This window comes from Fulmarus glacialis, unplaced genomic scaffold (genome assembly GCF_000690835.1).
Source record: "Fulmarus glacialis isolate BGI_N327 unplaced genomic scaffold, ASM69083v1 scaffold8775, whole genome shotgun sequence".
Lineage (NCBI taxonomy): Eukaryota > Metazoa > Chordata > Aves > Procellariiformes > Procellariidae > Fulmarus > Fulmarus glacialis.
The window spans coordinates 15,244-29,060 of NW_009213591.1; the positions used below are offsets into that span (position 1 = coordinate 15,244).

The 13,817-nt window shown below is 40.1% G+C and overlaps 1 protein-coding gene across 1 annotated transcript in view; it reads right to left on the reverse strand.

Moving 5' to 3' along the window:
* Positions 1 to 13,099, reverse strand: part of LOC104077115 (lysine-specific demethylase PHF2-like) — a gene marked incomplete at both ends in the record, with an annotated part of 25,896 nt that extends 12,797 nt beyond the window's left edge. The window contains 13 exon segments of the mRNA XM_009578233.1: positions 1 to 24; positions 212 to 269; positions 2,002 to 2,075; positions 2,299 to 2,477; positions 3,131 to 3,249; positions 4,538 to 4,657; positions 5,594 to 5,965; positions 7,267 to 7,356; positions 8,659 to 8,750; positions 9,937 to 10,043; positions 10,628 to 10,715; positions 12,157 to 12,319; positions 12,881 to 13,099. The exon segment at positions 1 to 24 is cut by the window's left edge and continues 76 nt beyond it. Coding sequence (XP_009576528.1) covers positions 1 to 24; positions 212 to 269; positions 2,002 to 2,075; positions 2,299 to 2,477; positions 3,131 to 3,249; positions 4,538 to 4,657; positions 5,594 to 5,965; positions 7,267 to 7,356; positions 8,659 to 8,750; positions 9,937 to 10,043; positions 10,628 to 10,715; positions 12,157 to 12,319; positions 12,881 to 13,099 — 1,705 coding nt within the window.
* Between the last annotated feature and the right edge of the window lie 718 nt (positions 13,100 to 13,817).

Sequence of the window (13,817 nt, forward strand, 5' to 3'; positions counted from 1 at the left end):
TTTGGAATTGCGCCCTGGCTTTGCCTCTGTGTCAATGTGAAGCAAATCTTCATCTGACGAGTCATCGCTCTGCAAAAACAAGGAAAAGGCTCAAAAAAGCAGAAACTCACTGAGTTAGTCAACAAGAGCAGCACAGTAATTTCTGCAGCCTGCTGTTCCTCCAAAGACACAGGGCTAGCATTTATAATTTGCTTTCATTAAAGAAAATTGCGCCCTGGCTTTGCCTCTGTGTCAATGTGAAGCAAATCTTCATCTGACGAGTCATCGCTCTGCAAAAACAAGGAAAAGGCTCAAAAAAGCAGAAACTCACTGAGTTAGTCAACAAGAGCAGCACAGTAATTTCTGCAGCCTGCTGTTCCTCCAAAGACACAGGGCTAGCATTTATAATTTGCTTTCATTAAAGAAAAAAAAACCAAAACCAGGTACACAGTAAAAATGAGTTTCCTTGCAGCTTGTAGTCATGGTAGGTTTTTCTTTCCCCTTCTAACCCTGGAGAACCAGCTTTGAGATCTAATCCTGCTCATGGGATCAGACCACTGTAACAGTGGTGTTTCCAGGCGCTGTGTTGCCATCTCAGCCCCTGCTCCTGTTCTTGAGACCTTGACCCGTGTAGCAAAAGAAAAGATTGTGTGGCCAATATCTCTGTCAGCCCAGATATGCATCAGGACACAGGTCCGTACCTTTCAAGACTATTAAAGTAGCCTATTCAGACACAGGGACAGACCCACTTCTGCCACCCCTACTGCAACAGAACAGGAAGATCTGACAGAGGAATGGGATAGACACATATAAACAGTGGCATCTGAGGCCACTGATGGAAGCTACCTGCATCTAACTATCTTTCTGGGGTTAGTATCTCTATGCACTGTAGTTGAGTATAATAGAACAACTTTTTTCCCCATTCCTGCCCTACTTTCAGGCCTTTAAAGTCCCAGCTCTTTTTGCTTAGACTGCCAATCACTGTTCTCTCCAGGAACTGGCCTCCCTCCTTAGGCTTCTGCACAGTGAGATACCAGCACGTTTTTCCCTGTTCTCTGTGCACCGGTCTCCAGACATCAACTACTGACTCGGGCAAGGAGGTCTGCACTTGCTCTTGAATATCCCTGAGCCAAAGCAGGATGAAAAGGATTCCTTAGTTCTTAGGGCCAAACATTTCAGTCACCTACAGTTCTGTGTTTACAAGCTATTCTGCTTTTTCTGACTTATTCAGATATTATAATATGAATTTGTATTAACTACAGGTGGGCAAAATATTTAATTTTAATGTCATTTAATGTCATTTAATTTCCAGCATTGAGCTTCAATGCTAACACAGAGCAAACTTATGCCTGTGCTGTTCAGCTGGTAAGCTATCAACAGGCACACTGACACTGCCTCAAGTTAGGGACACGCTAAAGTATTGTGCTGAGTCAGGGCATCCTAGATGTAAGCCCATAATGGGCAGAGGGAGACTCTGCTGAGTGATAGCAAACAAAACCATTAATTGCTACATAATAGGTATTAAGGGCTTCTAGCAACGTGAAACGCCAAATGATGAGAGTTCAACTGTATCTGCATTACTCCGAGTTTCATCTGTCAAACATGAACATGGAAATTTAATGACCAGTGTTCAAAGCACATGGAAGTAAGAGGACAGATGCAGGTTGGGAGCACAGCTTGGGACAGACCCTGTGCCTGTCAGCAATGTAACATCAAGCTCCTTCTGACCCTTCCCATTCCTTCTTATGGCTTGCTCCTGTTCTTGTGTTGTGATGCAACTGTCACAGTCCCCATGCATGCTTCCCACGAGGCCTGATCATCTACAAGCAGTTCAAGCCACAGTACCAAATTATGCTTAGTCCTGGCAATGTCTACCTATTCTGGGACGACCGTGACTGCAGGACGAAGGAGAGGATGCGACAACAGCCTGAGACAAGGCTTTGCTACTGCCAGTACTGCCCCACATACTGTTAGAGACATACAGTGGCTGCTTGCTTGTGATAGGTACAATGATAGCCATACCTTGTATGATACTGACTCCACCTTTGGCTTCTTAACAGGAGTGTGCTGCAGAGTGTCTTTTTTATCTGATAAAACTGAATTAAAGAAAAAAGAAAAACAAAGTCATGGTTCTTTTCGCTTCGAAAGATAGCACTCCTAAGCCATAACTTCTAAAGCAATTCAGTCACTTATATTTGACTGACAGTTAAGACATGGCTTTTTTTATTATAAATCACATAGATTTTGAAGACTAATTTTGGACAACGAACACATAAGACTTCGTTGCACAGATACAGACAAAATAGGAAATATTCTTACAGGGCAGTTCTCTTTTTGTAGTGTTTTTCTTCCTTCTGATTGGAAACTCATCAATTTTTAGTTCACCGTCATCTGACACATACTCATATTCATCTCGTACAGGTTTTGCTTTATCTTCTTTAAAATTCTGCAGTGACCCAAACACACTAGTATTCAGCTGGGTTTTGACTCCTTTTGAACTGAGAAAAAAAAAATTACAAATCAGTAACAATACTCTGATTAGAAAACATCTTGCGAATCGACAGAGAGGAAGACAATTAGTATCTTTATGTAGAAATCTTAGTCAACTTGAATACTTTCAGAGGTGCCACAGCAATTCAAATAATTTTACAAACACATTTCTGTACCTACAATTTATATCTCAAAATATGATGCCGACTAGAGTAGCCTTGGCTGGCTTCAAATAAGCACTATATTATTTAAAGCTGTCTCAAGGTATATCGTGATATGCATAATGCACACACAGCATGGAATTTTAGTATGCAGAGTTCATTGAACAGTTTCTTAAAAATGTACCCTGAGTAGGGTCTGCACAAAACCCACTTAATATAACTCAACTAGTAAGAACCAAAACATGAGACACTGCCTGAATACTGAAGACACTATTCTCAAGCAAACTAACAGCCTCAAAGATAGGTTGTTGCTGTGATGGCCAGCTATGCTGGGTTCTAGGTAAAATCAAGTTCTAGAGCGAAGAACTTTTTGCCTAAGTGTATTTTCTACATTGACCAGAAAAGCAGATTTTCACCTTCTTGTATAAAAAACCATAAATAATGACAAGACTTTTTAATTTGCTTTTTTTAATTATCTGTATTGTCATGTTTTTACTTACCCAAGCAACTTCTTATTAGAGAAAGAGAATGTAAATTTGTTGTCCTTATTTCCTGATAAAGGCGTCTTTTCCGATTTGTGTTCCTCTTCCATTTTTAGAAGTGAATCAGGTTTACTGTTCTGAAAGGCAAAAGACCCAAAACAAAACAATAAAATTAGTTGAAAGAGTTGTTGATATTTCAGATTCCTAGGTAACCTCAGAGAATCCACTGATCTATATGCAGAGAAAAATATGTTCCCCCAAATGTGGTAAGTAACAGAGGATTATACTCTTCCTTAGACTACATGGGTTTTAGTTCAGGGACTTGTCCCCATTCAAGAGGCACTTCAGCACCAGTTTAAGCAATGCCCACCACGAACACGATGCCCTTGTGTTTAATATTTAAATTTAAACATTGCTCTCTTGAATTGGTACAGACTGATGCAAAATACTAAACACACATTTCGTGAATCAGAGCACAGGCTAAGCACGCTGTTCATCAGCGTCATGCCTGCGTGGCTAAGGACAGAATCTCGCACAGTGCCTGTAACCTCACAAATACAACTGCATTTTATTCCCAGGCTCCACTTGCTTCTTTCACACCTTCAGAAGAGCTTGAATTATGAATCTAGTAATTTAATATCAAAGTCATTCAGTGCAAAGGCAGCCTTTGATTATTTTTTAAGCATCGCCTTAATACTTCCCTAAGCTGTACTGGCTGTGGTGTTAATTGGTACATATTGATCTAATCACATTAACCGTGACTTTTTTTAACACAAAAAAATTTAGATGTCTCTAACGTTAATGATTCATGACTCTTAGTAATTTCCCCATGTGAAAAAGCATGTACTTTTGTTTTGTTTTAGGGAATTTGTTTGCACCTTTGTCATTAGAAGTTCACAAAGCAGGCAAAATTCAGACAGCTATTTCTGAGAAAGCCTAGTGTCACCTTGGTTTAAATGGTACCTGGAGAAAAAATGGATTATTCTATGAATGAATTTTACTCACCCTACATTAGCCCTCCGGGAAGGCAAGCTTTTAATTCATGTGGCATAATTCAGATTTCATTAACTCTACTTTTATGACATCATTAGTTATTGATTTCTCTGGAACTATTCCAGACTTAAAGTAGTACAACTGTGTTAAAGTAAGAATCACAAAAGAGATCAGCACTGAAAAATCTCACTATTCACAGTTTTCCCACTGGCTTCAACAGGGATGAAGATGGACAATTCGGCATATGCTTTTGAAGAATCTGACCCCCCTCCTTTATCAGTGATTAGATTATTTTCTGCTCAAAACTTTTTCTTTGGGAACTGAAAATCAGTGCCTTGTACTCTCTGCTCAGGTAGACCTATGAACATTTCTCCAACCTTGACTTATCACTATGTGGCAGAATCAGCAGCAGAATTTGATAGGAGACATTACCTTATATTTCCATTTGGCTTCTGTTTTGCTTTTGTTTTGCTCTCGAACTTCAAATTTCTCCACCTCATTCTGCTTACTAGCAGTTTCCTTATTGGGAACACTTAAAACATTCTTTGCAGCCTGGGGAAAAAGTCAGCATGTACTCTTAATGAGGATGGAGTGCTGGCATGTTACAGAAACACATTTTTTATCTGGAATATAACATGATATATTTTTGAAAACTCCTCTTCTGATTCATTCTTTTTGAACCCAAATATGAGATTCAATCAAATATTGCTGCTTCAGAGAATGCAAAGGACTAGCTGCATTTCTCCTTGATATACCAACATACAAGATTACTGTAAAAACATACTAATTTCCCTGCCTATTGCTCCGTGGACAGGTTTCGCAAACTGCATACAAACTACTAGAAAATTCAGATGCATTTTAGAAAAGACTTACAGACATTTCTTAACAAACAGTGGCCAATACATTACTCTGTCAGTGCCTCAATGAAATCCTGTCCCCTACTGAAGTCAGCAGCAAAATTCACATCGCATTAAAGGACATCAAAATGAAACTTGTCCTACATGGGCAAAAATGGAAGCAAACTATTGTTTTATCTTCGTTCACTCATTCTAGAGCAAAATCTCATCCAAATAAGATGCTTTAGAAATGAGTTCCTTCATCTTTGATAACCGATTACGAAAATGCACACGAGAGTGATAACAACACTTGAAATAAGAATATAATAGTTCAAAGGGCAAAAAAAAAGCCATTAAAAATGCCTTTTAATTTTCATCTCGCCTCAGTTGGGGCAGGGAATTGGCAGTAGTTTGCCAGACTCAGCTTGAATCAACAGGTTTCTTGGAGGCTTCATATCAAAAGAATAATCAAGCAAACAGTAAAATCAAATGAACAGTCAGGTAAAAAAAGGGCGATAAGCTAGCATTTACAAAACTCATTTACTTCAGTGGAGTTTTACACTGTGTTGCTTAAATTATTTTTTTCGTGAGACCTGAGGAGTGATTTTATCCCTATGGCGAGAGATCAGGGAGAGGTTAAAATATGACCCACCTTCCCCTTCTTTGGCGTCTCGATCTTTGTCAAAGCCTCCTTTGTGTGTGCCTCCAGCAAGTCGAGATTCGGGATGGCTGGCGGTGGACTCTCTTTTGCCTTCTTTCCTTTCTTTTTTCCTTCTCCCTTAACTTTTGGTGTTTTGGGAGGCTTAGGGGGTTTGGGTGGCTTGGGAGGTTTGGGGGGTTTGGATGGCTTGAGTTGTTTAGGGGTTTTCACAGTTTTGGGAGTCTTTTTTTTAGGGAGCTTTTCTACAGGTGGGGGCGGAGGTGTCACTTGGACGGGTGATGGTGCCTCCTCCTTCTCCACAGGACAGACCTCCTCAGCATTTGTGTTGGCACTCGTGTCTGCTTTGCTGGCTTTCGAAGCATTCTGTAGTTTAGCACAAAATGGGAAGGCATTCAGACCCACCTGTCTCATGTTAGATATTCCCCTGCACCCTCCCTTCCTTGGGGAAACAAACCCCAAAGATCCCCCCTTCAATAACGGGGTAACTGCATTCACAGGTCAGGCTGGCCAGGGAATGAAGACCACATCATATGCCACAGTAACGCTCTGCTCACCACTAATTCCCGCCCCCACATTGCTCAAGCTCAAGTTTGGCCTGGAGAAACTCCAGTGGCCTCGTAAGGAATGTAAATCTCACCAGGTTATATCATCAGGTAGGACTGCGAAATGGACTGCCCAAACAAACAAACGTATAAAATTAATGGTCTTATGTTTAAAATGCTAATCAGCTTGAGCACAAACCATCTCCATTAAATTCAGATGTGATAAATGTAGCAGAATCATGTTTCATGCCCTCAGGAAAAATAAGCAGTAAAATAGCTGCCCAATTAAAATTAACACTGTCTGACTAATTAAAAAGAAATTATTTTCTGCTTAACTTGCCATTCTGACAATCAGAAAACTTATATACTACATCAAAGAGGATAAAAGGACAAGATAGATTTCAATTTTGAGGTCTTTGGATATAGTTAGAAAAGGGGTGGAATGTAACAGAATGTCTTCTTAAAACAATGAACTAGCACTGTCACACATCTCCACTAAGTAAGTGGAACATGATACTAGACTTAATGGATGATACCTCCATGCAACCTCCTTTTTTTGGGTTTTTTGGATTGGGTTTTTTGGGGGGGAAGGGCGGGGGGGGTGTATAATTATTATTGCATTTGCTATAGTAACTCTGCCTAGAAGCCAGCCAAGAGCAAGGCTTCCTATTGGGACAACGTACAGAATAATAGTCCCAAGCTCAGACAGTGTCATAGACAAGACCGATGAACATAAGGAAAAGGAGATACTTCATAAGGAGCATGATCACGGGGATGGCAACAGTGTTCTTTGAGTTCTACCGTATTTTTGGGTAGGGAGTAGCTGAAGTGAAAGAGAAGATAAAGATAGAGAGTGAGTGTGTCCAGTCTAGCTAGGAGAAGGTGGAGGAGGAAGGATGTAGGGCAGGCAGACACAGCATAAAGCCGAGGAGAAAGCAAACAGGATATGCGGCGAGTCAGCCACAGACAAGAGTCCTGAGCAGTCCCCCTACTACGAAACCTCACACGAATTCTTTTAATGAAGAGACTGGGAAAAAAAGATTAATTTATTTCAAGTCATCCATTTTATAGCCTAGATTAAAAGACCCACAATATAGTTAATATTATGAAAAGAGCACAAACCTCACTTAATCTTATTTCTTTGGCAAGGTCCTTGATAAGTTGTGCTGGTTTGAAGTTTTCTGGTAGTTCATCTTCATGCTCTGCTAAAGCCTAAAACAGAACGAAGCCAGACTACTGTTTCTGTGCATGGTTTTTTTGCAAAAATATAAAAAAAACCTCATTAAGTGACACATCAATATTTTTCCTATGTACTGAAATCAATACTGACTGCATCAGTAGTCCAAATAAGGAAAAAATATACTATTTTCTCCTTCTGGATGTTATTGTAAATAGTTGTCCTGAGAGAACAACAAAGTCAATAGTCTTTTTCAGATATTACTGAATTTTCACAACTGTAACATCACTTTGCCCACCCCCTTACATGATAGTCCATGGAGAAATTCTTTTTCTACACCTAGAAGGAGAGATTGTCTTAGGCTGGTATCTTCAATGAGTATAATAGGCATATACCTTGTCAGCAGAGTGGTCTGGGAGCTCCCTGACAGGACTAAACATTTGCGTTCACATGTCACGTTACAATATTCAAAGTTCAACTTTACCTAAGTGCCAACATAGTCTCACATCCTTTGACTCACTACTTCTCATCTGCATGGCAAGCGGAAAAATAAACAGGGTGACATGGAGAAGAGAGCTTCCACGCCAGCCAGTCCTTCTACAGGAAACCAGGGAGCAATTCTGAATTCAGGCTCAAGCACTGGCTTCTTGCAGGAGGGAGCAGCCAAGTCCCTGACTTCATTTAAATCTGGGACAGCCACCTAACTGACCTAACTATGTATGCAACATTGTGTACTCAGCTGCTCATCCCTTCTTAAAATGTCTGAAAATCCTAAAGCTGCTAGTTCCCCTGTTCACGTTTTACGATTGAATGGCCTGTATCCTGCAGCTAATTCCCTAAAACTTTAGGAGCAACACATGCAAGAATAACACTTCTGAAATGACTGCAACCGGAAATTCAGGCTGCAAATCCCTTTAAGCCTTCTCTCCAACCAGTATGTATTTCCTGGCTCAATTAATGTGTTGATTTGCCTGAACTGGGCACCTTGTGCACACAAAAATGTAGGCGTTGTTCTAGGCCTCGCTCGCATACACAACCTCTGCTTAATTGATTTGGCACATGAAAATGCTCAGAGTCAGGGAGAACATTCATTCAGTATCCTTTTGGCTGTGTGCAGAATTGACTTCTTTAAAACTTTGGTGGTATCTTTTTTCCTGAGTGGCACTATGAAATCCCAGCTATTGCCCTCCTTCCCCGTCCTCCCAGTCCCTTCTCTTTGGGATTTTAGAATTAGTTGTTTTGCTATGGAGGTATTACTTGTTTTAGCATTTGCTCTCTATTCCAGTGACTGACAAACCTGAGGATCGCACAATATTAAAACAAGCTGCTTCTCCTACCTGTTTTTTAGTCCATGACCTGAAAGCACCATTGAGAATTTTTGCTCCTTGGAGTAAATGAGCAGGAGGTTGTTGCCCAGCTTTATGCAAACCTAAGTAGAGGAAAAAACCAATGCCATTCAAACACTGCTAGCTAAAGTTGTTTTACATAAAGTCTTTAATTTGAAAAAGTTTAACTGTGAAAGTTAACTCTTTGAAAGTTGGTCACCACAAATGAATCCCTATTATAGCTTGATGGTAATAAGGAGTATATTTACTGTGTCATAAATCCAACTCAGCCTTCCTACACTGTGCTCCTGTAAGTTATGTCTACACTGGCAATCCTTCCGGTCCTTTCTTGGTCCCATACTCAAGCTAGCTTCCATGTTCATACATCCTAAGCTGTGGGAATAAAAAGGTACCGTCAGCGGTTCTTTTATTCTGACTGAAAAAGCAAGTACCAATATGTGGAAACAAAGGTTATATTGGGCAAAGCATTTCACTTCTGCATGAGTACAAGCTTGCCTGAACTTTTCCCCTCATTCCAGTTTTCATTCAGAGTTGGTCAAAGAGGGGCCCCTTCCAGGTGACACTCAGAGGAACCCCTCACCTTGCTTATTGATTAGACACATTTTTCTCATTATAAAAGGATCTGGTGGGTGTTTCTAGACACGTTCTGTAATAAGAGAAATAGAGGCAAAGAGCAAAGTGAGACCAAATCTGTAAAGAACATACACGCATGGCTGTTTGGATCAACTCTGAAGGAATCTGATTGGGAAGATTTTGAATTTCACAGAACACTTTTCTCAGTGCTCCTGCTGGCCACATCTCCGATGTTCCTGTGGCCCCGTGTATATGCGACCTGCCCACGTACTTCAACCAGTATCAGCAGAATGATGGGAGAAGGAAGTGCTACTCTATGCCTTGGGCTGACAGAGTGTGTAGTTCATTAGGTTAAAACAGGGAATGAATCCAGACTTGACAGGCAACTAAAAACTGAAAAAAATGTTACAACATTATTTGCCTCTGAGGCAACTTAAATACATTTTACAAAGAAGATGAAACCTTCCCTTAGGCATAGGTAAGAGGAACAATTAAGGCCCTTCCTAGAGCGAGATGGCAGGATATTAAGGGGAAAGCTGAACCAGACCAGCATGTTCTGCTGGTATGCTGAAAGCAGTTTTCAAATATTAACAAGACTGATTTTCTTCTACATGACACATCAGCAGAAATTAAGTGTAACTATTTTCAGGCCCCCAAAGCTAAGCAATTAAGGCAGGCAAAGAAACGCAGTTTTACCTTTGAATGTCTCTAGTAGATGCCTTCCCATATACCAACATGCAGTTTCGAAGTTTGGAAACTGGGTCAGACTGACAATTTTCAATCGTCTTTCTACTTCATATGCCCTGCAATACAAAGCCACATGAACTTAAAGCATAGCAGGTCACAAGTATGTCGCACAGTGACAAGCACTGCTCATAAATGCCCGAGGTTCATTTTGCAGTGCTTCATTTCTTTGTGCTGCTACCACGTATTCTGGCATGACCAAAAGCAAAACATAAGAATAACACTAGTAAGAAACTGTGCGATACAGATGTAGGACAGTTTTATTGCATTATTTGTCCAACACCAGTAAAGAATCACTTATGTTGTCTTACACTGGGAAAAGAACCCAGCTGAGCAGGTGGGGGCTTATCCAGAAGGCGTATGGCATGTTCTAGGGTAAAACTGCTGACAGTTTTTAACAGTTCTTCCTTCAGGACTTGGCCACATCAATCCAAGCACCTCACATACCCTTCCATGCAATAGGTGTAAAGACTCAGCATGGGAGAACACGGTCGAAGGGGACAAACGTGGGTACACTTTCGAAAACTGCCCAATAGAGCTACATCAACATTACTGCAAATGTAGGCTAATTCATAGGAGGGAGGATGGCAAATTTATTAAAAACTGAGCCTCTACCTAACTTTAGATTTTAAACACAGATTACCTCATCTGCATTTCAACACTTAGGCTATGTAGAAAATGTCCTGCAAAGGCCAGGCAGTCTACAGGTGTTAGAGTTGCATAAATCCAACCTAAAAGAGAAAGAGAAGAGTCCTGAGGATAAAAACTGGAATGACAAGAACAAAGACTTTATTCACAACATGATGTTTATACCTCACTTAGCAACTTACTTCCTAGGTACCAATACAGCTCTTCAGTCCAAGTCAGCACCAGAACCGCATACGCTTTGAACGAAGCCCCTTGTTTGTTTTGCACGATAAATGCCCAGCCCAGGAAGGAGCTACGCACCTTTGACTCCCAGTCCCAGGACTACCTTCAACGGTGGCAGATAGTGAAAGGGGCCATACTGCTCACACTGACATTACTTTGTTACTGTGGGAGGCAGCAGCAGCAGCTACCTAATGGTAGCTGCTTTTACATCACCATAAAAATCTGTGACTTTAGTGTAGCGCCAGGAACAGGTGTTTTCCAAACACTTATTTTCATACAAAAATCTACTTAAATTAGTGAATCTTTATAAATTGCTCGGTGTTTATTCCACCATCTGCTCCACATACGGTCATGAGAGAAATACCTACTTTCCACTTTTTACAGTCAAAGTAAAATTCAAGTGTGTAAACATTCTGTGGAAGAATATACTCACACACAGAAAAATGTCACTACTGGATGCTGCCTCCAAAACACAAGTACCAGTGCTGTTACTTACTCACACCACCTGGAAGCCTCAACTCAGATTATGGATCGAGTGGGCAGTGCATTGTTTAAAGGCACACAGAGGGAGAGAAAATCCCTGTCCCAAAGAGATTACAGTTTCAACAGGTAACAGGGAGTACTGGAAACAGCAATGCAAATGAGGAAATAATTGTTCATGGTGAGAGGAAGGTGAGGGACAGGGGCAGGAGTAGAACTGCATTCACTTAAAACTCTGCACTATCTGCTGATCAACTCCCTATCCTTATGAAGATCGTCCCAGGAACTGAGAAAAAAAAAAATCCACCATCCCTAACCTGCAATGAAAGCCAGAGTCTATCAAGTAACCCACAAAAATCTGTGACACCCAGGTCTTCAGCCTCATGTGAAACCATAAATGCACACTCACACTCGTGCAGGCACCTATAGTTCCTTAGTGTCACAGGGAATCAATGACTGTGAAAATGATTTTGTGGGGAGTCATGGTCAGCAAGTAATTCAACATGAATTCTCTGTTAGATGGCAAAAAGCACCTATGTCATGTCGGATATAGAGAGAGAACGCATGAGTTACTGCAACCCAGCTAGACTAAGGCTGGAACACTCTACCTACTAGTTGTGTTTTTAAAAGGGTGCTAAAATATTGACAGAAAGCAGTAAAAGTCCTGATTTTTTTTGTAAGCATATGAAACTATACTTCTACTGAGAATTAGACTTCATACTTTATCAGAGAAGGTTAAATCACATCCCTCTAGCATTTTGGACATGCTATTCCAGCAGCTCTAAAAAGAGCAGGAAACCTCACCTGCAACGGCCCGCTCACCTGATGGAATGAAGAGTGTCTGTCCTTGTTTAACTGTGCATTTATAACATTTATCTACTTGGTCTGCAAAAAACATCTCACTGTGGTTTGCTGCCGATTGCCAGCGTTCATAAAGAGAAATATTTGCAGAGGCTGGTTTGATGAGATAAAATATCTTTTCTCCCTGAATAAGAAAATATAAAATTAGCAACAAGCCAAACCAAGTACTGCTGCACTGGCACAGATTCATGCACATACACACCCGCGCACACAAATATTTATCTAAAGCAATATATAGCATTACATATTTTAACACTATTGAAATAAAATTTACTCGTCAGCTTTGTACAGAATAGCCGAAATAATTAAATCACTAGCTGACCACATTTGCTCAGATTTATGGGACTGGTGTTGCAAAAAGTTTACAATGCCAGATTCCATTATCCTGCAAAAACAGGATGTAATGTCTTTCAGGTCTTAGGCAACGTATGTGCAGAAGGCACTAAACAAATATTAAAATCCAAATACAGGGAAAACACACAGACAACTCCTCGCCCAGCAGACCCTGCCACTACGGAGAGCGTACCCACTTACAGCAGTTAAGGCTCTGCATATTTCTTACAGATACAACAGGACCGTGGGGAAAAAAAACCTGAGACCTGAATTTTTGAGCTAATTTTAGGATGGTCTTTGCATGTAAAATTTGTTCATTACTAGATAACACTGCAAAAACATGACCCCTCACCTTCAGCACATGGTACCATGCAGAAGCTCCTCCCGAATCTATGTGGAAATCTGTGTAGCTGTCCTTCACACAGATCAGGCAGTATTTGGTAACTTTTGGTTTAGCCAGAAGAGCATCATCAGGCCAATAGTTTTCCACCCAGGACAACTTCTTAACTATATCTGGAGGCTCTACAAAACTGGACATCCTTTACAGAGAGAATTGGAAACAAACATGCATCTTTTTAAAAAAGAGCACAAGGACCCTGATACAACAAAAAGCAGAGCGTGACTCTAATGCTTGCACAGCAATCTGAAGCAGCTCCTTACGTGTCAGTGGAACTGCTCCTCATTCAGAAAAATTGTGAAAAAACTGTTTACAGACAGAGATTTAAGGCTTTTTAAGTATGATGACTTAACAACGATCCTTTGACTTCTTTCAGTAGCAGTATTTATTTATTTATTGATCAAATATATGCTGTTTGTATTTTTCCAGTCCCTGCCGCTTGCTATGTAGGCTCAGTTATCAATAGTGCTGCTATCACAGCCACTTTTCCAGCCCTCTTCAGAAGAGAAAGTGAAATGTGTGCCCTCATACACAAATGGTCTGGCAAATCTTACAAATTTGCAAGTTAAGCTTAGTTTTAAAAATCCTAATAACAATAACATTAATACTTAAGGACTAAACCTGTCTTGATCTGATACTGAAAATCACAGTGATCTTTTTATTTAGATTGACTACATTACATTAAAAGCTCAGAAGAAGGAAAAAGTCTAATTTGGGATGATAATGTGAATATATTTAAAATAAAGCATATATGATATTTATTTATATAATTTATACAAATGAACATGTCTTTACATTGAGCACATATTCACATTGTATATATTTGTTTATATAATTTATATATTATGTTTATATTAAATATAGAATATGTACTGTAAGACAATGTAGTGGC